This window comes from Ursus arctos, unplaced genomic scaffold (genome assembly GCF_023065955.2).
Source record: "Ursus arctos isolate Adak ecotype North America unplaced genomic scaffold, UrsArc2.0 scaffold_5, whole genome shotgun sequence".
In the NCBI taxonomy this organism is placed as follows: domain Eukaryota; kingdom Metazoa; phylum Chordata; class Mammalia; order Carnivora; family Ursidae; genus Ursus; species Ursus arctos.
The window spans coordinates 26,187,076-26,214,320 of record NW_026623067.1 but is presented as its reverse complement, the minus strand read 5'-3'; the positions used below and the strand labels follow the sequence as shown (position 1 = coordinate 26,214,320).

General features: G+C 42.3%; 2 protein-coding genes across 5 annotated transcripts in view; one reads left to right on the top strand and one right to left on the bottom strand.

Moving 5' to 3' along the window:
- Window positions 1-384: 384 nt before the first annotated feature.
- Window positions 385-14,989, bottom strand: PHAX (phosphorylated adaptor for RNA export). The gene is made up of 5 exons (XM_026507864.4): window positions 14,870-14,989; window positions 11,660-12,273; window positions 9,439-9,559; window positions 6,538-6,621; window positions 385-1,668 (listed from the first exon to the last, which is right to left on the bottom strand). Exons 1-5 carry the CDS (start codon window positions 14,963-14,965, stop codon window positions 1,399-1,401), a joined length of 1,185 nt encoding a protein of 394 aa, XP_026363649.1. The 5' UTR covers window positions 14,966-14,989; the 3' UTR covers window positions 385-1,398.
- A 5,936-nt stretch (window positions 14,990-20,925) lies between these two features.
- Window positions 20,926-27,245, top strand: part of ALDH7A1 (aldehyde dehydrogenase 7 family member A1) — a 99,217-nt gene continuing 92,897 nt past the window's right edge. For 2 of the 4 annotated variants that reach the window (XR_008957462.1, XM_026507860.4), the window contains exons 1-3: window positions 20,940-21,168; window positions 22,482-22,535; window positions 23,074-23,139. Coding sequence is in view for 2 of the 4 variants with exons in the window: in XM_026507860.4 (XP_026363645.1) it covers window positions 20,977-21,168; window positions 22,482-22,535; window positions 23,074-23,139 (312 nt within the window). In the remaining 2 variants the exon portion in view is untranslated. Of the gene's footprint in view, window positions 21,169-22,481; window positions 22,536-23,073; window positions 23,140-27,245 lie in introns of all 4 variants that reach the window. The other 2 variants (XM_026507859.3, XR_007190485.2) reach the window with 2 other exon arrangements.

Here is a 27,245-nt window from a genome sequence, read left to right as displayed (position 1 = left end):
TCCCTCCCCCTCTGCATCCCTCCCCTCCCCGGCTCATGCTCTCTCACTCACTCTCTCTCAAATAAAATCTTAAAAAAAACCCCACCAAAGTGGCAGTGAACTGAATGTTATCTTTCCCAATGTATTACACCTTTAAAATCACCTCTCGTGAATAATCTCAGAAACAATATTCAGTTACCTATTTTAAATACTTTCTTCTCTTGGTTATAGCAATTTTATGCAAGAATATCTGAGATTTTAAAAAATGGTCACTTGAGGGGCACCTGGCTCAGTCAGAGGAGCATGAGACTCGTGATCTCAGGGTCTTGAGTTCGAGCCCCAGGATGGGTATAAAGATTACTTAAATAAATAAATCTTAAAAAAAAAAAAGTCATTTGAAGCGCATTAAGGAATGCCCATAATCTAATTTTATTTTTGCATTCTTTACGAATAAAAAGCAACCAATAACCATTTTCCTCTTCTTTTCTCACTTACATCCTTAGTTCCAACTTCAATGACTATGTATTCTAGGAACTACAGAAAGACTCTATTGTCTGTAAAGAATAGTTTATAATTGCTTCCTACAGATTTTTGCTTAATTTATTTTGTAAACTATAGTCAACTCTTAGAACACCTTAACTACCCTTATTTCCTAAAAAAAAAAAAAAAAAAAAAAAAGAATAACTTGACATTTCAGGCAGATGTTTAATACCCAACTTCCTTAACATAAGGTAAACAGTCTTAGGCAGGCAACCACTGTGGATTTTTTAAATGTCCATAGTAATTACACAGGTATGGATCACATTCAGTATTTAGTGCATGAGCAAGTAATTAAAAAGAAGTAAAAAAATGAAACTAAAGTTAAGAACCAATACTTCTTTGAAAAGCTTCTGATGTTAATTTACTTCCGGACAAATAAGTGGTTAAGAGCCATCCTTATAAACCTTTTTTTAGTCTCTGTCCTTAAAACTGCCTAAAAGTTCTCAGAACACAGAAAAACTAAATTTGAACGCATCTGCAATAGCTTACCAATTTATGTGCCTTATTAGGAGCTTTTAATGGAATGTTTGAAACCAATCATAATTTGCTGCAAGGATAAATCAGAAAAAGAAAACAAATTTTTGAATGGCATGTTACAATGACCTGGACAAAAGTAAGTATCAACTAGTAAGAAGTAACACATGCAACAGCTTGAGAAATTAAATCCTCTGCTATATATACTTACAAGTATTTTTTCAGACATGAGAAATGTTTCTATCAATAACGTTTATCTCCTACAGATTCAACTTTATTTTAAACAAGAAAACAGTTCTTTCTCTCCAGATTTTTATGTGTATCAGTGCAAAGTAAAACAAAGCAACTTCAGTAGAAATGGCTTATTACAAGGTTATTCTAAAAAGGCTTATTCTTCCAAATGTACTAAAAGATGTCCAAATCGTGCGAATGATCAACCTCGATGGCTTCCTCTGCGTCCAGCTTTGTCTCTCCGTGGCCTTCCTGCGGCTCATCAAGAGAGGCCAGGGCCTCGTTCGTATCACTTGCAAAAGTTTCTCGTGATGTATCGTCATCTTCTTGAAAATTTAGATTTTTAATTGCTTGTTTCATCTTTTTTCCCAACACTTGTGTTCTCCTCTTTCTAGCAGCCTTTTTATTTTCATACTCCTTTTGATTTTCAATGTAGAAAATGTCCTACGATAAAGGAACGACTTGAAGTAAAAACTGCCATTTACTGAATGTTTTTATTAGAAGGCAGGCCCTTCCTTTACATTCATTATCTTCATTTTTCATAAAAAACAAGCAAATATTATTAGACTCTAATAGGGCACAGAGTCCAGTTAGCAGGGAAGTCCCCACTGCAACCAGAGGATGGAAGCTATAATTCGAACTCAACCTCACGTTCGCTCCAGGGAGCATGCTTATTCAACCATAACGTACCATCTCTATAGTGACAGGTTTCCTAAATGGGAAGATACGGTAGAAAAATCATGTCGTTCAGGATTTAAATAAAATATAATCTGTCCCAACAAAACAGAAGTGTTTGGAATACAGGTTTTCTAACTCTGAAATGGCATCATAACCATATGTGACTGCACATGCTAAGAAACCAAGCCACGCCTGAAGGGTGTGACCAAGTAAGATCACGTAACCTACAGAATGGAAAAAATCCACCCCTTAAAAAATGTTACTGTACCTAACATGGAGAATGTATATCTGTCAAAAACTTATACCACGAGGCACAAAAGAGAAGGCCAAAATGACTATGCTAACACTGAGAAGGTTCAGGTATAAAAGAGAAGTTAGGACAGGCAGGACACACTTTTGACACTGCATGATCTTCTGGGAAGGGACTATTAAAAGCTATAATCAAGTCACTCCCTATTATATTCTTAAAGTGCACAAATCACAAATCCCTTCTTATTTAAGTACTATGGGGGATGGTGAAAGAAAGGAGTGCCTCTCCTAATATTTCTGCTGGATAGTTACAAGCAGCACTGAGAACCAGCAGAGGAAGGCGTAAGGAGTCCTGAAGTTGGGGGACAAGGGAAAGCTTCAAAAGATGAATGCTTTGATGGAAAGGAGGAAATAAAATCATCTGCTAAAGAAATGACAAGATTGGGGGTAAGGGGGGTACACATGTGAGTAAGAAGTGGAAGAAGGACAAAAACAAAGTGACTTCAGCCAGGCAGCATTTACTGAATGAGCACATTTACATGCCAGGTATTGTGCTAAGGATTTTTCATTCTCATCACCAGAACCTTATGAAGTGGGATTATCCTTCTTTCCAGATGAGGAAAGTGAGAGTGCGTGCTTCGGCAGCACACAGACTAAAATCAGACGAGGCAAGGAAGGCACAAGACTGCAGAGCCAACGTATGAAGCTATAAAGTGTAAGCTCATATATTAGTTCCCTAAATTCACATTCTCAAAACCCACAGTGTTGCCCTCACAGAATTGTGATAATTCATAGTCTTTTCAAGAGTCTACTTCCCTGTGAAGGGGAGAGACAAAAAGAAGCTGCAAGGGGAAGTATTTCCATTTCATGGGAAAGCACATCCAAGCATCTTGAAAAAAACAATTCTAAGTAGTACAATGCTTGGCAACACTAAGTAAAATTATAAAGTTTCCCCTTTGTCTCCAAATACATCAAGCCTTATTAAAAAGGAACAACATTCCATAGGTTATGAACATGACAGAACTGGGGCTATGGCCCACAGAAATGCTGCTGTAACCTGTTGTTACAACGAACGCAGACAACGGATAATCCGAGAGAAGTCTGTTGTCCTCCCATCCGTATCTACCCGCACAGAATTAATTTTACAAGTTAAGAACCTAAATGGTAGACTATTTGCAGAGAGAGACCATTATAGCTGAGCTTTTTAAAAATATAGCAAATTAACTTTTAACTACTCTTAATCTTTTTTTCTCTCACAAACTTTGTATTTTCCAAAACAAAACTTAAACAACAACAAACCAAAACAAAATGGTATGTCACATACCAAAATGAAATCAAATTAAAAAAAACTGCAAACAAACCCACTCAGTTCCGTTCTGGCTTCCAAGTTCTACAGAATGATTGTTAGCATTATAGTGATCAAAACAGTACTTATAACATTATCATTTAGATGATCTGAAATTACCTACGATGAAATTCTATTTGCTTTACGTTTTTTCCTCTAATAACAAAAGGACTCAATCCATGCACATGCAGAAAATTTGGAAAAACACAGAAATATCTTAAAAGCCAAACATTTATAATCCCCTAGAGCAGACCAAATCACTGGTAACTTTTTGGTGTTTTACATATCAATTAATTGTCCCATGCCTCTATTTAGTTCTAAATTTGTACTTTGCCTTTTTAAAAAATTTGGTATTCAGGGGCGCCTGGGTGGCACAGCGGTTAAGCGTCTGCCTTCGGCTCAGGGCGTGATCCCGGCGTTATGGGATCGAGCCCCACATCAGGCCCCTCCACTATGAGCCTGCTTCTTCCTCTCCCACTCCCCCTGCTTGTGTTCCCTCTCTCGCTGGCTGTCTCTATCTCTGTCGAATAAATAAATAGAATCTTAAAAAAAAATTTTGGTATTCATTTAAAAAATGTCCCTCTTGGTCAACACTCCTCTATTATTAGATATTCCAAATGTTTGTTTGTTGTTATAATGCAATGTTTCTGGTAGTTTAACATAACCTACCAACATTAAACTCTCCTTCTCCACAATGAGTTAGAAGAACTGAACTTCAAAGAACCAGTTTCAAGTCAGTTTTCTGCGCAATCCCAGGCAGATCATTTTTATTACTTTTCATGTGCACACCATGGTGACATCCACTTTGCTAGGACCTGGTACAGACCGAGTCCTGTAAATATCTGGCACAGTGCTGGGGACATGGTGAATAATATTATTTTCTTCTCTTCTGCTTGCGGAAATTGTCCAAAGTTTAGTTACCTACAAGAAGCTTTTCCAGATACCACTTTACTTAATCCTTTTAAAGCTCTATTCAATAGGCAGGGCACTTACTAAAGTCCCCACTTTATAAATGAGAAAATTAAGGCTGAGGGAGAGAAAGTGATCCGCTCATAGTCATATGATTACTAAATGGCAAAATTAAGATTAAAACCCAGATTTTGAGTGTTAGAGAATTCTTTTGATCACATCATGCTACTTTTCTGACATTTTACTATCACACAATGTTTCACGTTACTTAGAAGCATGTTCCTTCTCAGTGTATGTGTTTGTGGGGCATTAGAGTGGGGGAGGAGGGAGAATGTAATAAGCAATAAGCTCTGTTCTACTACTCAGTAGATGTGCTCCGAAGGAAAATTACACTGTTATGAATTTGCCAAAGTCACTGTTCCAATGAGGAAAAAAGGCAGTTAAGGACAAGAGATTTCAAATGTGCAGTAACACTAATGTTTCCTGTAGGAATTTCAACAACAGATTTTTTAAAAATAACTGGAAGTGGATAGCTGAAAACTTGAGGGAAAAAAATCCAACACTGAGCAGATGTAAAGTAAACTCAGAAAGAGTGGCAGCTCAAGAGAAGTGGTTTTTATTTATCTGTCTTCATCAGCGTTATAAATGGCTCAACAACGTTCCTACGACCTGTATTACCCACTGTTATGAAAAAGAGAATACAAACCTCCTTAAACAGCACCTGCGTTGCCTGTGTACCACTCTTTCCTATGCAAGAGGCAAGTTTTCCAAATTGATCGTATCTGCTAAATGTCATCATGTTCCCTAATTAACAAATTAAAAGATAAATTCTGAGCTATGAAAATCTCACTTTGTAAAAGAACTCCCATATAAGACATTCTGATAATGTAAAAATGATTAATCCTGAAGAGCCTAGATTCTAGTTTTTTTTTTTTTTTTAAGATTTTATTTATTTACTTGACAGACATAGAGACAGCCAGCGAGAGAGGGAACACAAGCAGGGGGAGTGGGAGAGGAAGAAGCAGGCTCCCAGCGGAGGAGCCCGATGTGGGGCTCGATCCCATAATGCCGGGATCATGCCCTGAGTCGAAGGCAGATGCCCAACGACTGCGCTACCCAGGCGCCCCTAGATTCTAGTTTCTAAGAACTACTGGAGACAGATGAATGAATGAAAGAAATCCATGAGGAGACAATGACCAGAATGTGGTACGTTCTATTAGATAACCACCTCAGACTCTTCAAAAGGTCTAAATTACAAAAGAAAATGTGGGAGGTTAAAAAGAGCAAAAGAGGGGCACTTGGGTGGCAGTCGTTAGGCGTCTGCCTTTGGCTCAGGGCGTGATCCCAGTGTTCTGGGATCGAGCCCAACGTCAGGCTCCTCCGCTGGGAGCCTGCATCTTCCTCTCCCACTCCCCGTGTTTGTGTTCCCTCTCTCACTGGCTGTCTCTCTCTGTCAAATAAATAAATAAAATCTTAAAAAAAAAAAAAAAAAGAGCAAAAGAGATACAACAAATGAAATGTGGAAATCTAGACAGGCTCCTGGCTCGGGGGAGGATAAAAAGGTAGACAATACATTCCTGGGACAATTTAGGAAACTGGAATAAGGTCAAGATATTAGATGAGACTATGAAATTGTTTTTCTTTTTCTTAGGTGAAGCTATGTAGGAAATTATCCTTATTACTGACAGATTCGTATTAAAAATGTTAGGGCTGAGTGCCATGACGTTGGCTAATTATTACCAAACGGTACAGAAAAACAACTGTAAGGTTAAGAATCTCAAAGTAGTAACAACCCCTAAATCTAAGTGTAGAAAATTCATCCTATTTTCTTTCACCTCTTCTGCATGTTTGAAATTTTTCATTAATAAAAAGTAGTAGGAAGGTAGAAAAAATAATTACATGCTAAAAGACCAGGAAAAGAGAGACAAAGGAAATTGTGACGTTGGCTTAGAAAGGGAAGAAAAAGAGGAGACAGAATTTACAAAGACACATGTTTTACTTGAAACAAGACAATGACAGAACTGGTCATCTAAGGCAGAACAGTGGTGCGAATTAAGAGAATCTGAAGCTAGAACGCAAAAAGAAGTAGAACTATGATAGATCTTAAAAGCCAAGAACACTATAATTTTTACCTTAATTTGTTCTTCACTGATACTAGGAGTATTTTTCAGGAGATTCAGGAAAACTCCACCTGGTGTTCTTCTTCGACTACCATTCTACAAAAAGAAACAGAAAAATGATACTGTATAGACTGTTCCTACGAATGGCCTAAAGCATCTTTTAAACAGAAAGGTACCTAAAGAAATAATAAGGTCTACCCTGATCACCACAGTTTAACTGCAACGTCCTCTCTTCTCTACACCTTCACGTGATCTATTTCTTTTACCATAGTGTTTATCACTTTCTAACATAACTGAAGATACATTTATTCTTTATACATTATTTCCCTTCCACCCCCACCTACAATGAAAGATTGCTGTGTCTCTAACAGTGCTTAGTACACAGCAGTAAATAACTGAACAGGAAAAATGTCCATTAGGGCGCCCGGGTGGCTCAGTCGGTTAAATGTCTGCCTTCAGCTCAGGTCATGATCTCAGGGTCCTGGGATGGAGCCCTGCATCGGGCTCCCTGCTCAGCTGGGAGTCTGCTTCTCCCTCTGCCTCTGCCCCTCACCTCGCTCATGCTAATAATTAAGTAAAATCTTCAAAAAAGAAAAAAAGAAAAATGTCCATTAAAAGAAGGTGAATTTGGACTTGCATCTTTCCAACAACCAGCAGATTTCTACTAGCTCACTATGATATAAAGCTTTTATTACTACAGTATAAAGATATCAATGAATCTGCAACTTTGGGCTCAACTAAACAAAAATCCAAATACCTGAGCAGTGACAAACAAGAATGCCAGTACACTCATTATTATTGTAATTTATTTTCTTGTCAAGTTCTGTTTTGACTTCTATAATCTACGTTCACACGCCATTTCCTCAGCCAATGTTATCAATTCTAACTGGTTTCTTTTCTCTCCATTTCCACAGCATAATATTGATTCACTCTCATGTGAGGTTACCATTCAGATTCATGAGGAGCAAATAAGAAGGAGCCATTCAAACTTCACCCTTACCCTGCGGTGAAAGCTGAATTAAATGAGATCTCCAAAACCATATGGGATTAAAGTACCGTTGCCTGTGATGGGACCCTAACCAGAGTAGTGAGTGCTCTTTCTGCCATTCTCAAGCAGTAAAGTGTTTCTCACTTCACATCTGTCGGAATGGCTAGTATCAGACAAGAGGAAATAACAAATGTTGGTGAGGATGTGGAGAAAAGGGAATTTTTGTGCACCGTCGGTAGGAATGTAAACTGGTACAGCCAGTATGGAAAACAAAAAATTCAAAATAGAAATACCCTATGTTTCAGCAATTCTACTGCTGGGTATTCAGCCAAAGAAAACAAAAACACTAATCTGAAAAGACAACGTGGACCCCTATGTTTACTGCAGCATTATTTAAAATAGCCAAAATATGAAGGCAACCTACATGTCCAATGATGCTTAAAGATTATCTATATCTATACCTATATGATAAAATATCACTCAGCTATTAAAAAAAGTTTGAAGTCTTGCCATTCACATCACGGATGGATGTAGAGGATATTATGCTAAGTAAGCCAGAAAGAGTAAGCCAAATGCCAGATGACTTCACTTATACGCAGGATCTAAAAACCAAAACAAACTTGCTTATCAAAAAACCAGAGACGCATAAATACGGAGAACAAACTGGTCATTGCCAGAGGGGCAGGGGGTGGGGAATGGGCAAAATACACGAAGGGGATTAACAGGTACAAACTTCCAGTGACACAGTAAAGTCACAGGGATGGAAAGCACAGCATCGGGAATATAATCAATAATATTGCAATCACTTGGGGCGCCAGGGCAGCTCAGCTGATTAAGTGTCTTGCCTTCAGCTCTGGTCATGATCCCGGGGTCCTGGGATAGAGCCCTGAGTTGGGCTTCCTGCCCAGGAGGGAGTCTGCTTCTCCCTCTGCCACTCCCAACCACTTGTACTCGCTCTCTCAAATAAATAAATAAAATCTTTTATTTAAAAAAAAATATCGTAATAACTTTGTATGGAGCTAGTTGATAACTACACTCATTGTGGTGAGTATTCTGTAATGTTTATAATTGTCAAATCACTATGTTGTACAGCTAAAATTATTTTCCTGTGACAACTATACCTCAGTTAAAACAACAGAAAACAAAATGGTAAAGTGTAAAGAAAAACAAATACTAAAGTGTTTCTCAAGTTTTTGTTCACTGTTGCTTCCCCTACCCCAGGAGCCTTCAGACTTTTTCCTATTCATTCACTCCTCCTTCCATGGAACTTTAATACTCACACTGTATATCCACCTGGTTTTATACATAATATATATGGTTTTTTTTTTTTTTTTTTTTTGGTCCCAAGAACCAATTTTTAAGAATGCATGAATTAAATGAACCCAAAGCAACATGTCTGTTCATCACTGCTAACTAAGGGCTGGGCACATTGTGGTATTTTTTGTGTATCATCTTGTCCAACCCTTCTAACACAGGATTAGGCCCCAATCTGCACCTGGAGAAAGAAGCTCTGAGAAGTCAAATAATTTAGCCACATCTCACACCTAGTAAGTTGCAGACCCAGAATTCAAAACAAGGTATCCCAAACTCTAAAACCTGTATTTTTAAAATTTGAGTTTCCAAGTTCCCTCCAGACTGTTTTCTTAAAATTTCAGCCCCTACTCTCAATGAAATCTATAAGAGATGTGTTGTTGACTATACACTTACAGGATACAATTTATGTATGGTTTTTGTAAGGAAAGTAGTAATTGCAAAAACTAACTATACATAATTTTTTAAACCCAGTCTTTAAAAATCTGAGCGACACTGTAATATACTGACAAATAAGAGATCCAACAGAGACAAGTTTATTTTGTAAAAAAAAAAAAACCAAACAAACATGAAACACAATATAAAATGGAAACAACAAAGCCGTTAAGTCTTACCATTATAAAAAGGCCACCATTTTGTTCAACTTCAGCAGTTTCCATCAGAAGTTCAATTGCCTTTTTGTTGCCAATTATCCTCACTACTCGTGCTATCAGATCTTTCTTTGGTTCCTGCAACCTGATAAGGAACAAATATAGTAAAGTAATATTAATCTCTTTATTTGCTGTATAAAGTTGAAGAAATCTACATTTGACTCCAGTTCAATCCCCAAGTAGAATCAAAATCCTATTCTGGTTAACATCTCCTTTTTGCAATCTTCAATATTTAACCTTAGAATCACTGACATGCCAACGCTATCACCTTGGGTCACCCAAGGAGACAGTAAACTCAAGGTTCCATTTCAAGTCTCAGAACTAGTCTCTTCATTTTGCCTTAATGGATTACGGTGAATTTCAAAATAAATGTGCATCTAGCAACGGGAATGCAAGCCTAAAAGCAAAAGAAGGTAAGTCCACTCTTGTAAAACAAGTAACAAACATATACTATGCTTTCAATTATCATGCCTACAAGTTAGTTCTCCTAAATCCAGAGATGTGTGGGAGCTTTAAAGCGGATACTCAGTCTCTCGGCCTCAGAACATAGTCCATAGTTAGTATGTACTGCTGACTTACTATGGGACGAGCACAATCCTAAAAACTGTGTATGCATTATCTCAGTTAATTATCTCAACAACCTTATGAAGTAGGTACTTACTTTCATCTTACCACTGAGAGGTAAAAACATAAGAAGCCTAACTAACACTTCTCACGTCACAGTCCACACTCCACAGACATGAAGGAGGATTAACATGGAAGTTCTACCAGTTCTCTAACTACACCTGGTTTTCTTGCTCCTTCTCAACAAAAGGCAGTGCATTATCGGGGAGAGAACACTGGGCTAGGAACAAAGTAACCAAGGCTTAGTTCCAAATCTGACACTTAAAACTGTGACTTTGGACAAGCCATATTAACTACTGGGTCTCAGTTTCCTTATCTGTAAAATGAAGGCTTTGGTATACAAAATCTCTAAATTCCTTTCCAACAGTCAAATTCGAAACTCACTCTGTAGGTTAAAGTCCAGTATTAGCGTAATTACTCTTGAACCATATGTTTTCAAATTTGTGACACTGTTCATTATAACTTAGAGCTAAGAAAAAGTTAAACAAAATCTGAACTTGTTAAAAAAAAAAAAGAAATATCAATTTACCATACGCCAAGAAATTCTTCTAGGTATTTATCAAGGAAAAATTAAAATACATGTCCTCATACCCGCATGTCAAAACTCAGATAGCATTATTCATGATAGTCAAAAAGTGGAATAGCAATATGGATGTTTGTATATGTACAAAAACCAAAAAATTAAGTGTTGATGCCTACTACAAAACGGACAAATCTCAAAAACATTACACATACAGACCACACACTGTATGATTCCATTATTACGAAATGTCCAGAAAATGCAAATGTATGCCAACAGAAAACAGATTAGCAGTTATCTGGGACAGGAGCAAACAATAACTTTAGGGGAGCCTGGGTGGCTCAGTTGGCTAAGTGTCTGCCTTCGGTTCGGGTCATGATCCTGGGGTCCTGGGATCGAGCCCCACATGTGGCTCCTTGCTCAGCAGGAAGCCTGCTTCTCCCTCTGCCTGCCGCGGCCCCTTGTGTGCACATGCGTGCGCACTTTCTGTCAAATAAATAAAAAAATAAAAATCTTAAAAAAAAAAAAACACTTCACACAGGCATACAGTCATGATGGATCTTACTAGGGTGATGTTTTTAAAAGTGGTTTATGGCGATGATCGTAAAACTGATAAATTTACTAAACAACACCCAAAATGGGTGAATTTTATCATGTGTACAATATGCCTCAATGAAGTTATAAAAGGTCATGAATATTTGAAAACACTAAAAACAAACAAAACACAGCAAAAGCCAAACGCCCATGATTTTAAAAGATATGCTTTGCTCTAAAGAGCTCCAAAGCACTGAATAACAAGAGTCATTAAGAGTTCATAAAAGCAAAAAAAAAAAAGTTCATAAAAGCTTACGAAATTCATTATTTTATCAGGTCTGTCCAAATTTAAGTAAACACAGATATATTCCCATAATCAAATAAGCCCATTCCTAAAATTAAAAAAATCTCAAAAGAAACATCATCCTTAATGCATTTGGAATTACTTCCTATAAATCGAAGATAGTTGGTCAAGTGTTCATTTCTAAGCCAAATTTTAATGCTCACCTGAAAGAAATTTCATCAGCCACTTTCTCTTGCGAATCGTCCTCTGTGATCTCATACCGGCCTTTATAGTTCATTTCTAGTCTGTCCCCCAGTCTGTCTTTGACAGGTCGTTTCCGTTTGAGATGACCTTGCCCATTTTCCTCTTCCTTTGATCCCATTTTTTTACTACCATGCATATATTCATCTAGCTCTTTGTCTAATTCTTTTGTATGTTCTTGGGATTCTCTCTTAAGTTTCTTAGCAAGTAAATAATTGTAAGTCTCGGATTGTCTGCTTTTGTCAATAGTACCCTCCATTCCCAAGATACCAAGTTCAGTGGCCACTGCATCTTGATTCTGTTCTTGAAGCACAGCACCCCATATGTTGTTAACCTTCTTTGCTCCAGGAACAGGTGGTTTCTGGCTGCTCTGGCCAAACTGAAAAGGCTCTGGCTTCGGAGGAGCGTTGAAACATTTCTGTCGCTTGCGTTTCCAAAGGGAGCTATCATCATCTGAATCAGAAAAACTCTCTTCACTTGAATCCACACTTTTAACAGTCCGATAATGTGATACTGGCGCACATGGTGTTGCAGTGCCCTGAAAGGGCCTCGCTGTGCTGTCCCCACCTAGTATTTTCTGCAAGTGAAAGGCAATACAATCAATTCCACCAAACACATTAAATCCACCCGCCATGTGCTATTTCAAAAAAATTATTTAGGGATTCAGCTGGACCACTGAAGCAGAACCATCCTCAATGAATCTCTGAAACCAATCCAATCCCTACTAAAGTTCCACACGGAATTTGCCAATTTTAAAACCACAAATTCGATTTCTAAAGCTAATACAGAACTTAGTTCTAAAGCCTCTTTCTAAAAAGCTCTTTAATTCCCACATTAGAAGATTTTCAGTATTTTCAGTTATTGTCAGAATGCCTGAAAACGACATGCACAATAACTGTTAGTAGCAGTTGTGAAAATTAAAAGGAAACCTTACTGAAATGAAGTTAGGAGGCCTGAAGGGGGAGTTCTCACGTCCTATCAAAGGAAAAGAACTGACGTTGCACCTCCCACAGGAAGAAGCCTATACCTTACTAACACAGCAAGAGATTTTCTTCTTGCCTGGCAACAGCCCAGCCACTGAGACTGTCCCAACTCAGTCAATGAAAAGCCACTATACTTTTTTTTTCTTTTTAAACATTTTATTTATTTAGTAGAGAGAGAGAACACAAGCAGGGGAAGGAGCAGAGAGAGAAGCAGACTCCCCGAGGAGTAAGGAGCCCGATGCAGGGCTTGATCCCAGGACCCTGGAATCATTACCCGGGCTGAAGGCAGATGCTTAACGGACTGAGCCACCCAGGCATCCAAAAAACCACTTTTAACTCCCAGTTTACTCCAGTGGGCTTTTTTACAGCCCCTCTCAACTTCTCCACTTCCTCTATAAAAGAATATTCCTCTTCGTTTCCACTTGCCTATAGTTTTGCCCTAGCTTGCTTGTTCAGAGTTGTGATTCTCTGCTGTTCCAGGATAAGCCCTTTTTTGCTGGTAAGATAACTGGTAAGTTTTATTTTATTTTATTTTAAAGATTTTATTTATTTATTTGACAGAGAGAGAGACAGCCAGTGAGAGAGGGAACACCAGCAGGGGGAGTGGGAGAGGAAGAAGCAGGCTCCCATCGGAGAAGCCTGATGTGGGGCTCGATCCCATAATGCCGGGATCACGCCCTGAGCCGAAGGCAGACGCTTAACCGCTGTGCCACCCAGGCGCCCCTGGTAAGTTTTATTTTAAAGGTTAACACAGTTATAACAGAGTATGTTCTCTTTCTTTCCAAACATGTCTTTTTTGCATTTGGACACATTCAACTTCCGTTACACGATTTAGTAACCACACTCTTTTGAGATTAGATAGTAAACTCCTATGGGACAGGATCCCTGACATACTACTTTTTAAAACTGCACAGTCCATGGCATTACGTTTAACAAGTCATGGGTCAATCTATGTAAAACCACCTGGAAAAGATTGAAAACCTAAATTCCTATCAATTTCTGAAGACTTCCTATCAATGTCCGAAGACATTTATATGCAAAAGGGACACCTTGGGGCCTCTAGGTGGCTCGGATGGTTAAGCAGCCACCTTGTGGTTTGGGCTCAGGTTATGATCTCAGGGCCCTGAATCAAGTGCCACCTTGAGCTCCACCTCAGCACCGAGTGGGCTTGGGATTCTCTCTGCTCCTCCCCCATCTCTCTCTCTAAAATAAATAAAATCTTAAAAAAAAAAAAAAAAAGAGGAACACCTTTGTGTTTTGTAGCAAAGGAAGTATTTGCTGAGCTCCTATTATGTGCTAGAAATGGCGGCAGGAGGAATGATTGAAGTCAATAAAGAGGCAGTCTTACCATTTTCAAATAACCACAGCATCTAAGATTTGTCAGGCATTACTTTATGACTCACTGAATCCTTACAAACACCCTATCAGTGGCGTACTCTTATCATTCCCATTATACAAATTGGGGCACTAGGCTAAATAACCTGCCACTGGTCACACAGTGGAGGCGCCAGTTTTCGAATGCAGGCTCGTTGGCACAAAGCCCGCTCATAGTGTGTGCTACTTAGCAGACAATCAAGACAAACTCCCGTTTAGAAAATGGGGAGGTTAATACAAAACCCGGTGCCACATTACTGCATGGCGAAACTAGGTCTGATGGGGACATGGAAAGCCAGGTCCTTAAGCAAATGATGAACTTCATTCCCGGTTTTCAGTCTCCCTATCTGATCATGGCGAAAAGGAGCGCCCGAAGATGTTTCTGCCCGCTGTCCCCAAGTTCTACATCCTGGGGCATCATCTGCGGGGCCGGGACAACCTAATCACGCTACAGTGGGGGCACTCCGTAAGTCTGGAAAACCCAGAGCGGCACACTGCAGGCGGAGAAGAGACGGCCGTACGGCCGCCAGCAGAAGGCCGCAAACCTCGCCGTCCCGCTTGGCAACAACATGCCGGGTCAGGGTTCGGATCGCCCACTGTCGCGTCCCCGCCCAGCGCCTCCCCTCCGCCGCCGGGGCCCGCGTGCCTCGACCCGGCCGGGGACACCCGCCCGCGGCTCATCCACACAGCCGCCCGCCCCTTCCCTCAGTCCCGGCTCCGCATGCCCGCCCCTCACCCTCACCACCGCCCGCCCCTCCTCGCAGCCGGGGCTGCGCGCTCCCGGCTCCGAATGACCCTCCTGCCCTTTACACTCACCGGCACCTGCAACGGCCTGTCGCTGGGTGCGACCGTCATGTCGGAATCCGAGTCGGAAAGCTGCCCATCTTCCATGTCGCCGGCGTCCTGCGCCATCTTCCCGCGGCGTGGCGCGGCGGGTCAGGAGAGCACTTCCGGCGGCGCGGCGGGAAGGTCCGGCTGGCTGCGGCTGCTCGGGCGCCCCCGCGAGGGGGCAGCTCCCGCCCCGACGGCCCGCGCCGGCCCTTCTCCGCACGCCTGGGTCAACGTTGAGCAATACGCATAATCATGAGTAACTGTGCACCGCTCGCACCACTCAGGGAAAATGAATCTCCTGTTTCCCCAGCGCTTTGGCGCGTTTTCTTCCGAACTCTGTTTTGGTGCAAACCTAAAGTTGCGCGTGGACAGCTGCGGTCGGGGATTCCTCCCTTGGCCTCAAATTCCTCAGCAAGATGCTCTTGTTCTTGCTCCTGCACAACCCACTCTTTTTGTAGCTTCTTGCAGAGCCTTTCAGACAGCACCTGAGGTCATTCCCCTGCTCAGACCTTCCAGGGACTTCGCTCCACACAGTAAGTTGAGTTCTCAGCATGGCAAGTGCAGCCATCTGTGTCCTCTCGGGCTCTGAAGCCGCAATGGCGCTGCTCACGCTGTCCCTCAGGCATGCATCCTTTGTTCTGCATAGGCTCAAGGCCTTTGCAGTTGCTGTTGCCTCTGCTTGGAGGAGTTGACACCTCATTCTTTGCACGATTAGGTTTTCCGATTGAATGCCGCCACCTCGGAGAGTCCTTCTTCGACTACCCTAACTAAAACAAGATCCTCTACTCTCACTCTTGAACACTTATTTTTCTTCATGACGTCAGTAGTCCTATGTGTATTTTTATATATTTTTTTGTCTTCGTTCTCCCTTGGAATGTCTGTTTTACTGACTGTCGTTTCTCCCCAGTGTTCAGCCGATGACTTATTGTATATGATAGGTGATCAAGAAATATTTATGGATTTTTTTTTACATAAGGGGGATCTTATTTTTTGTACCTTTTACTATTCTACAATCTGATTTTATTTGTTGTTAAGATTTTATTTATTTATTTGGTAGAGAGCACAAGCAGGCAGAGCAGCAAAGGGAGTGGGAGAAGCAGACTCCCCGCTGAGCAGGGAGCCCCATTCGGGGCTTGATCCCAGAGTCCTGGGATCACGACCTGAGCCCAAGGCAGATGCTTAAGTGGCTGAGCCACCCAGACGCCCCTGTAATATAATTTAAAAAAAAGAAACAATGCCTGGCTGGCTCAGTCCATAGAGCATGCAACTGGATCTTGGGGTCATGAGTTCCGGCCCCACTTTGGGGGGGGGGGTAGATTGTACTTATAAAAAATAATAATAATCTTAAAAATTTTTAAATGAAACAATTTATCCTGGACACCTTTCTATACCAAAATAGAAAAATCTAGCTCCTTTTTAATGACCAGCTAGCATTTGGTTGCATAGAGGTACCATCATTTATTTAGTCCCTGATGGTGTCCATATAGGCTGTAGCCAATTTTGCAATTGACGCATATTATTACAAACTTGTTTTATTATTTCCTTGGGATAAGTTTCTAGACTGAATGGAAAAGAATTAATATAGATTTTTGAAATGTGAGTTTAAGATCTAAGACCTAGTCCGATCCCTTTTTGACAATGAAAAGAGATTACACAGGTAAACTATTTAAGCTGAGTCTTGACTCCAGGTTTCCTAACTCTTAGACAACTTTATTTTTTATCTTTCCTACATAGAATTGCAGTCCCCTTGGAGTTGATCCTGAATGGTGTGAGGTAGGAGTCAAATTTCATGCTATAATTAACATTTTACTATGTGGTATGGGATGCAGCTAAATATTATAAAATGCAGAGAACAGCTCCCCATCCTAAAGAATTTCTCCGTTGTTTTCCTCTAGAAGTTTTAGAGTTTTTGTTCTTACTTTTAGGTCCATGGTCCATTTCAAGTTAATTTTTGTATGTAATGTGAAGCGAAAGTCAAGGTTCATTTTTTTTTTTTTTTGGCATGTGAATATCCAATTAATATAGTACCTTTTGTTGACAAGGGTCTACTTTCCCTGTTGAATTTCCTTGACACCTTTATTGAAAATTGTGTATGTGAGAATCTACTTCTGGATTCTCTATTCTATTCCATTAATCTTTATGTCTATCTTTCCACCAATGTGACACTGTCTTGATTACTCAGGTTTATAATAATTGTACAATTGTATAATAATTGTTAAAATTAGGTAATGTAAATTTGTTCATTTTTCCCAAAATTGTTTTGGCTATTCTAGCTCCTTTGCATTTCCATTTAAACTTGAGATCTGCTAGCCAATTCTGGTATTTGATTGGGATTGCATTGAATCTATCATTTAATTCAGATGCTGAGGAGGCTATCTTAGCTTGATGCTATTAAAAGCTGGAATCAGGGGCTCTTGAGTGGCTCAGTCAGTTGAGCGACCGGTCTTGGTTTCAGCTTATGCAATGATCTCATGGTCGTGGGGTAGAGCCCCGTGATGGGTTCTGTGCTCAGCATGGAGTCAGTTTGGGATTCTCACTCTCCCTCTGCCCCTTCTCTCTCAAATAAATAAAACCCCCTTTTTTTTAAAAAAAAAATATTTTATTTATTTATTTGACAGACAGCGAGAGAGGGAACACAAGCAGGGGGAGTTGGAGAGGGAGAAGCAGGCTCCCTGCTGAGAGGGGATGTGGGGCGGGGCTCAATTTCAGGACCCTGGGATCATGACCTGAGCGGAAGGCAGAGGCTTAACAATTGAGCCACCCAGGCGCCCCATCAAATAAATAAAATCCTTAAAAATTAAAAAAAAAAATCTGGAACCGTATATTATTAATCAATAACTCTTCTGATTCTGGGCTTATTAAACAACCAGATAGGTAGTGTGTGTCCTGGGAGAGAATGCCGTGAGTATAGGATGTGAATTGTTGGTTCTTTCTGAAGATAATTTTCCCTGTAAAAGAGTATGCCGGCATTGTAGTTGTAGCATCATTTCTTTGTGAGCGTGATTAACGAGTTTGCCCAGAGCAATAGTGTCACTCACCCATGCTCTGACAAATCAGGTTTTGCATTTGCATTTGCCTCCTGGTAGCTATCTTTGAAGAATGAAGGCTTCTAGCATTCACTGAGGACATCACATCATAAGCACTGTTCATTTGTTACAATGCTGTGATTCCAGAGTCCTTGCTTTAATCACCAAGCTACGATGCCTTTGATAAGTCATTGGAAAGCAGGATTGGCTCTTTGCAGACTCTGCCACTTCTAATACAGAATACTTTCAAGGTGCCCTGAGTTCAGTCAGTATACTGACATTTCTGTAGGGCTTTGCAGTTTTTATATATGCTTTTCTATATGATTCACTTAATTCTCTTTCATATATGAAATGTGCTCTCATGAATCATTTAATTCTATCTCTTCCTACTCTGCTCCATCAAAATTCATTGCTTATAATTTTTTCCTGACCTCCTATTGGGCAGGGATAAGTAGTTTTGAAAAACGGAGGTAGAAGAGAGAGATGTAATCTCCATTTTCCATGTAGGCAATTGCTGGTGTCTATTTTTGCTAGAACTGGTTTAGAGAGACAGCCATGAACTTCTCTACTTGACACAGTGAAGAGAAAGAATCTAACCTTTGTCAAGGGCATTATGTATTGCTTCTAAAATTTAGTGCATCTGTACATGTTTCCTGAGTTAAATGGAGGAGAAGAGAAAGAAGACTGTGGTGTTGGGATCTATGTATAAGGAATCTTGCTAGCAGCCACAAGTGAGAAGCATTAAATTCTCAGTTAAATGTCTGAGGGGGAAAAAAAAAAGAAAGTCTGAGCTTTAGAACGAGGGAAATTAGGGCTTCAGTCCTAGGGGTGGATGAAGATAGCAGCTGGGCTGTTGATAGATTACCAGTGCTGGACAAGGTGTGTATGCCTACTGCTCCTCAGGTGTATTCATGGTTCATTTGTTCATTCATTCATGTAAGTGTTCATGAGCCTGGTACAATGCTGGGAATTGTGGAGCCATGCAAGGATGACAGGTAAAAATGGTAACGTTTAGGGGTGCCTGAGTGGCTCAGGTGGTTGGTTGAGTGTCTGTCTTCAGCTCAGGTCATTATCCCAGGGTTCTGGAATAGAGCCCCGCCCACATCTGGCTCCCTGCTCAGCAGGGAGTCTGCTTCTCCCTGTCCCTCTGCTGCTCCCCCTGTTCGTGCTCTCTCTCTCTCTCTCAAATAAATTAATAAAATCTAAAATTAAAAAATATTTATTAAAAAATGTAACGTTTACAAACAGAAGCATCATTCTTGTATATGCAGTGCCCACTTTACTTTCTGGTAGGTGTTTGATATGCCAGAGTATTTGTTGCAATTATTTGAGCCGTAAGGATGGAACGGATAAAGCTCAAGCTTGAATGCAGAGATGGAAGTTTCACAGGTGGAGAGAATAGCAAAGGACAAAAGCACAGTGGGAAGAAAACAGGCTGTGCATAGAATCAAAGGGACTTAGTGTGTCTGGCTGCAATGTGGAAGGCCACCAGCAGTTTGGAGGAATATTTTCAAAAGGTCTGTTGGAAATCACTGAGAGGCCTATTAACTCAATTGATTCTAGAGTGGTGCGTGCGTGCGTGCGTGTGTGTGTGTGTGTGTGTATAATGTGTGTGTATATATATATAATGTGTGTATATATATATATATTTTAAAGATTTATTTATTTGGGGGGGAGGAGGGGCAGAGGGAGAGGGAGAGAGAGGCCAAGCCTATTCCGCACTGAGTGCAGAGCCAGACATGGGGCTCCATCCCACAACCCCAGATCCCAAAACCAAGAGTCTGAAGTTCAACTGACTGGGCCACCCAGGAGCCCCAGAGAATATGTATGTGTGTGTGTGTGTATGTATATATGTATTTTTAAATATTTTATTTATTTATTTGACAGAGGGAGAGAGAGCACAAGCAGGGGGAGCAGGAGAGGGAGAAGCAGGCTCCCTGATGAGCATGGAGCTGGTTGCAGGGCTTGATCCCAGGACCCCAGGATCATGACTTCAGCCGAAGGCAGCAGCTTAACTGACTGAGCCACCCAGGCACCCCTACATATATATGTTTAAAATATTTATTTATTTATTAGAGAGAGAGAGTACTCATGCAGGGGGAGGGGCAGAGGGAGACAGAGAATCCCAAGCAGACAATCCCCCCCTTCCCCCACTAACTGAGAGCCCCACATGGGGCTTGATCTCAGGGCTCCCAGATCAGGACCTGAGCCGAAAGGAAGAGTGGAATGCTCAATGGACTGAGCCACCCAGGCGCCCAAGAGTGCGCGTATATTTGTAACCCACATCGAAATCATGCTGATAGAGATGTTAGTATGTCCGTTATATAGGGTGGGCCTAGTTATGGTGGAATGAGATGAGAGGTGGGATGGTTACGCGTGGTGGGGGGTGGGGGGAGTGAGTGGAAAGGCTACTGCAGGAAAACTGAAGTAATGGAGAATGAAGGGAATTGATCAAAACTGTCTTTATTCTTCAAAAGCAAGAATATACCCTGGCAGGATATTTAGAAGGCAGTGTCATCATTTAACATTTTTCATTAATTAGAAAACTCGAATTTGTAATTTAACAGAGCAGTGAAAACAACCCTCTCCCTCCTTCCACCAAGAAACGTCCTTTGGCTACTCCAGGCAAACAGCCGCGTCACCATCACCTGAGAGCTGGTTAGAAACGCCGATTTCAGACCCCAGGCTAGATCTACCGAATCAGAATGTGCCTGTAACATGACGGCCAGGTGAGTACACGCACGAGACCCCCGGACAAGCCCTGCTCTAAGCTAGGATACTTTAGAACCGGTATTTTGCTGGAAAGAATTTCTAGCTGGAGCCAGGGTTCTCGGCGTTTTTCACCAGATGGCGGTATCCATCTCACTTGCTCCTAGAGGCACCCCACTGTTTCTGGCGGGGGCGAGCTCCGCGCGCCTCCGGAAGACCCAGGCTGGCCTGGGCCGAGGCGGGGGCGTGCTCCGGGGGGCGGGGCCCGGCCTGCCCAATGGGCTCTCCCGGGCGGGGGGCGGGGCGCTATTTCAGCCGCTCCCGGGGGCGCGGGCGCGCTGCGCGTCCGGGGTCAGTATGTGGCGTCTTCCTCACCAGCTGTGTGTGCACGTTGCGAGGGGAAGCAAGCTCTCGGGCCCTTGGAATAGGCCTGCCGCCTTCATGTCTACTCTGCTCATCAATCAGGCCCAGTACGCTTGGCTGAAGGAGCTCGGGCTCCGCGAGGAAAACGAGGGCGTGTATAATGGAAGCTGGGGAGGCCGGGGAGAGGTATGGGGGCGTGCGGGAAATCTGTGCGGCCTCAGTGCGGTCCCTGCCCAACCTGACCCGTCCCCCCCCCCCCCCCGCCCCGCTGCCGTTGTGGACGGTTGTACTGGGTGGCAAGTTTTGAATCCCCGCTGTAAACGTGTGCTTGGGAAAGGTGCCTTAAAAAACGCGCTTAGATAGTTAGGGTTTTGTGTGTTACGGAGAATCAGGGTCATTTTGTAGCTGGTAGGGCTTGAACTTCCCGCACGCTTACAGCCTTATGGGAGAGTTCTGCGATGGATAGTGAGACATGCCACACGCTTAGCGTTGGGAAATTATGTCAGTTTTGTCCTTGTGACGTGTGCCTTCTGATGTGACGTGTCCACAGGTAATGTTCTGTCTTAGTTTGATACTGTCTTTTCGGAAATCCTTTGTTGGAGTTTGCAGGCCCAGACTTGGTGAAATCCTGTTGAAATTGTTGGGCGCTGAGCTTCCTTGAGGACAGGAGATCCAGCATTTTTGTATTTCCAGAGCCAGACACCATGACTGGCACCCGGTAAAAGCTCAATTAAGTGTTCTGCAGAATACGATAGAAAGATAAGATTATTACCAGTCAGATTTTTTTGAAAGCTGCATACAAAAGAAAGCTTTTGTAGAAAGATGTTATATAAAAAACCAAAAAGGAAATGTTACATAACATGCCACAGATTTTGTGGAGTGTGATACAATGCACTTGCTTTGTTGGAGGAAACCCCTACTCCTTTTGGTTATCTGTGAGTATAGGAGATGCAGGTGCTGTAATTACTCTAGTCCCCTCTTCTGTTGGCGGTGTGATCCTGTTTTTCCTGTGCATGTTATTAGGTTCCTAGATAAATTACTCTCTCCTGAAAATCTTTTAGCTGCGCCTTGATTTTTTTCTTCCTAATCCGCAGTTTGTGTGGAGATAGGCCTTTCCCATAGTTGTCCACTGTTGGCTATTCCATCTTCTGACGAGGGCAGAGTAAGAGAAGAGTAAGTAAAACTCGTCAGTTTGGTCTGCTATTAATGGAAAAAGGGTGAAGTAAGGAAGGGGTTAACATTAGATTATTGCTTTTACATCCAAGTGTTTGGGTGGCAGGGCTGGGTTTTGCAAAAAGTGGTTCTGAATGTTTAGGTAAAAAATGAAAGCTCTGTAAGTGAACTGTTTGTAATAGAAGTTAATGTAAAAATTACGGGTTTGGATATGGTATCTTAAGTTTATTTTTCCTCTCCACCCCCTCTCCCAATTTGGTCTGTTCCTCCAGTTTGGAAGGGATTACATTTTTTATAGATAGCATTCATTTTCTTTTTGTTTGAAGGTTATCACGACCTATTGTCCTGCTAACAATGAACCCATAGCAAGAGTCCGACAGGTAAGTTTTTTGGTTTTTTGTTTTGTTGTTGTTGTTTTTTTAAAATACAAACTGCCCACAGGGAATTTGTGCTAGTGATGAAGAGCAGTATGGAATCTCATAGTCCAAGAATAAAGTGTTTCTTTTTCATATGAAATTTAAGAATATCTGGGAGAGACTGCCCACTGTTTGGGTTGGGATGTCCTAGAAAAGGTGAAACAGGAAAGTTGGGGGGGGGGATCCATTTAAGGCCATGCTTTTGAATCACCTGTTTTTGAATGAAGATTCTAACCTGTGAAGTCTGGGTTGGAGCCCACGGTTCTGAATTTCTGACATCTCAGGTGGTGTTCTCAGATGAGGCTAATGGACCTTGCTTCTAGAAGCAATAAAAAGCACTGCTGGGTTCTTACAAGAGTTTGGAAGCATAGGCTGTGAAATTAATTCTAAACTAGAAATCTGAGAGTCACCTAGAGATATTCCAATTCTTCTCCAAAAATCTTGGGTGTTCTCAGAACTTCCCTTTGTTTTACCCTTTGTCTCCCCCCAATTGGTAATTTAGGCCAGTGTGGCTGACTATGAAGAAACGGTGAAGAAAGCGAAGGAAGCATGGAGAGTCTGGGCAGAGGTGAGTGTGAAGGTCACGATACCATGACCTATGGTAACTGCAGGGAGATAAGAGAAAACTCTTCAGAGCAATCTGTACTCCCTGCAGTGGGAGTTGCTGGGGGTGTGATAATCTCCCTCTGCTGTAGTCCCAGGATAGTGCCTTTTCCGTATTTAGCCTTCAAAAAATAGTGATTTTAAGTGGATAGAAAGCTTGCACCTCAGTAATGAACACTGCTTTCCGATTGAAGTTTCTTAAGTTTCTAATTGGACAAAAATTAAGGACTGTCTATGCTACAAAGACCCTTTTGCTGCTTCTCCCGCCTCCTTCCAGCCTGCTTTATGCAGGGGTAGGGGCTGGGGGTGTGGGAGGGAGCATTTCTGCTGTTGGTTGATAGTCCCGGTTCAAAGGGCAGGGGTTCCTGCAGTCTGATCAGGCAGTGGAGCCGGTACTGCCTCCTCCGTCTGTGTCTGATGTAGGAAAGAACGTTAGGGTTCAAAGCCGACAGCCAAGAAGGAATTCTTGAGATGCCTTTGGTGCGAAAAGGTGGTTTTAGTTCCGTGGGCAGGAAGAGCTGCCCTGGGGTCATGAGTAGTAGTGCATTACATACTTTCAAGTTGGGAGGGGGTTTGGGATAGCGTAGATCTCTAAGGAATTTTGGAAGCAAGGTTTCCAGGACCTTGAGGAGGCTACCTATGGTTGGGAAAAGGTCATTGATTACAGTCTAATAAAACCTTAGTCATGAGACCCTTCAGATGTATATCGGTGGGCCATATGCTTGGGGATGATTGCCAACACGTATCTTGGGGAGGTTTAGAGATAAAGGCAGTTTCCAAAGGAATTTTTATATGTTCAAGTAGACTTACAGGATCCTTGGGTGGGGGGATGGGTTTGAGCTTGGATTCCCTTTTGCCCTTAGCAAAGTATTAACATCTCTGTTTCAGGAACTTGTCATTGGGCTCTAGGTAGTAACGAAATTTGGTAATTTTTCTTCTGCCTTTGTTTCCCACATCATCTCCACCTGGGGTAATATGAGCCAGTGTAGGAGCTGTGACTGGAGCTGGGCTGGGCCACAAGGAGCTGTCACTCGGTGAGGACTGGGCCCTGGAGAGGAGAGGGAAGAACCGGGGTAGCCTGCATTTCCCAATCCTCCCTCCCCTCTCCTGCTCTCAGAATCCCCTTTGTTCTACCACCAAAGGCCTGAGGCTAGAGGAACATCCTGGATGGTTTAACCCAGCTCTAGCCTTGGGTAAATGACTTCCTTTCAGTGTGCTTTGTCTTGTAAATAGAGGATTCGGGCCTGCCTGCCTCCTGGGGTTATGGTGAGGGTTAAATTTGTTCATCATTGGAATTGCTTGCTGCAGAACCTTGTGGTTGGAAACTTCCATACTTGAGCTACACAACCACGTGCTGCTGGGTTTGGGACTGCTGAGCCAGTGTTTTCTCTGAATCAAAGATCACTAGGGTGACTTGGGGAGGGGCAGGCTCTCCTAGAGAGCCCTGATTCGGATGCCCTTTAATTGTCATCCAGGAGAGCACCTCTGTGCAAAGCAGAAGGAACATCTTTCCTGAACTTTAATCAAATCTCGCTGTAAGTTGGCGTAGGGTTCCATTATGCACAATGAAAAATACACTTGGCCACTTCCAAAAGTAAATGGTATGCTGAGTAAAGTTCACCCTAATTAGGGAAACGTGTCATTTATTGTTTGCAAAATAATTTTTGTTTTCTTTTTGATCATAAATCATACATTTTTGAGGCACCTGGGTGGCTCCTTCGGTTAAGTGGCTACCATCCACTCAGGTCATGGTCTTCGGTGCTCCGCGGAGAGTCTGCTTCTCCCTCTTGTCCTCCCCCCAACCCCTCATGCGCTCTCTCTCAAATAAATAAATACGATCTTAAAAACAACAAAACCTATTCTTCACTGAAAATTGGATGAGACAGTAAGATAATCACGTCGAATCCCCTTACCTCACCCTCTTCTGTACAGAATGGCTATTAGAGTTCGATTCTGTGCATTTCCTTCCAGTCTTTTGTGTGGTTCATAGTTGTGATTGTTAAACGTGGCATGTGTAAAATTTTGTGACTGATGGTGGCACCGCTTCCCAGCCTAAAGTTGCTGCATAGTTTTAAAAATCATTGTTTTCCTATATATAAGCTATTTACAAAGAAGTTCATTACACTTTATGTTTTTGAGCAGTTTTAGGTTTACAGTACAGGGGAGGGAAAATCTTTTGCTTTTCACTTCTGTGTTCTGTGGCTGGTCCAGTAATTGGCATAAAACGGATTCACAGGAGAAAAAGATTTTAATTTCTCATGTGGGGCAGGGAGGGGTGGCAGTGAGGAAAGATCTCAGACCCAAGGGCAGCCAGACATCTAGGCTTCTATGCATTCAAAGCTCAGGGGCTTCTTGTGGTCCGAAGGCAGTTCACAGGAAGGTGAGAGGAGCACATGTTTTCCCTGCCATGCATATGGGTCTCCTTACGAAAGTGATCTCTGGTAGTAACTCGCTTCTTGGCACAGATCCCCTTTGTAAGTTCTTTTAGGCGGTTGAAGGGGGAGGAGAAAAGCTTTTCCTGAGTCTGGTGGGCCTTGTTTGCCTTCAGCTTAAAATGATCCTCATGCCAAAGTGACACGTTCTCGCTCAGTCTGTGACCTGTTAACAGAGCGATGAGCCTCACGCGGGGGAGTTCCTGTCCCTCCTCATACTCGGCTCGTTCCCTCTTATATTAGTGCCATGCCTTTGTTACAGTGGGAGAGCCAGTGCCGATCAGTTTTTATTAACTAAAATCCATAATTGTGTTAGGATTCGCTGTTTGCATACATGTTTTGAATGCCAGGGAAACCTGTGACCAGAAACATCTCTTAGGTGTGTGTGTATTTACCCAGGTGTGTGTAAGTCATGATCTTGTCTTTCCGAACTGGCTTCTGAATCAGTCTTGGCTGTGCGAGGGGCTGGCCACCGACACTGTGTTGCCTTCCCTTGATAGCGTGCCATACTTTTCTGTTACTGCTATTTTCACGCTGAGGATCGCATTTGGTAGTGTGTTCTCATGGAACAGTGCCCCCCTCCACCTACCACGCTTTCTCCTGTTTCCCGGGCTGTTCGATCTCCCAGTGGAGTAAGGTTGCTAAGTGAGAACGGGTTGCTGCCCTGGGTGATGGTGGAGTTTGTAGGGGATCCCACTTGTTAGAATTTGAGTTAAGCAGTGGAGTTCAAAGTTGAGGGAAGCGGCAGAACCTTTCCTAACTGTGCTTCTGGGGCTCCTGCCAACGGGGCAGTGACTTAGAGGCTGCTGGTTCCTCGAGCAAGAACAGAGCAAAGCTCATGCCCTCCTGGCCTACACACTTACCCTCCTGGGTCCTTACTCCCGCAGGGCTCCTTCTGCTTTGCCCTGATGGTTTGGGCTGGCCTTGCCTGTGTGAGGACAAACCACTGTTTCATTGAGTTCACTTAGATTAAGCCTGGAACTTTTCAAAGGAAATGCTCTTCTTTAAGGAAAAAGTGTAAAACTAGAGGAAGGTAGTTTATACACACTGATTTCTTTCCCTTAACTATACCTAAGCACAGAGAACCTGGTCGGGAAAACTGGCTCCACTGCTCTCATGAACTGGTTTCAACACTGAATGCCGCCATTTATGCTTCTCTGCACCCCGTGTGTCATTGTTCTTGCTCGTCTCTGGTGAGGAGGAGCCACTGTTAATGGGCCATCTCTAATTGAATAAAGGAATACCATGTACATGGAAGCTCTTTCCTTGGGTTTCCTTGTATTATTGCCCCAGAGGCTCAGCTAATATTCCCTTGGCGCTCATAATTCCCTCCTCATGGCTCTGCGGATGATTGCTCTAAATGTGACCTCACAGGTGCAGTGTGCAGGGATGAGCACTCTTGCTGCCCATCTCAGGAGGGCATGGGGTTGTCAATGGCCTGTCACGCTGGGACCAATCAAGCTCATCTGGGAGATGGGGTTGTCTTGTTGTCTACTGTGCCCTCATTTCTGTCTCCCCAGACCTAATCCTGGCTTTCTCAATTCTTGCTACTCCATCCCGTCATTTGGGAGGCTGGAACACAAATGAAGAGGCCGCATTTGAGTGGTCTTGGATGGAATCTAGCCCAAAAGTTATGGGT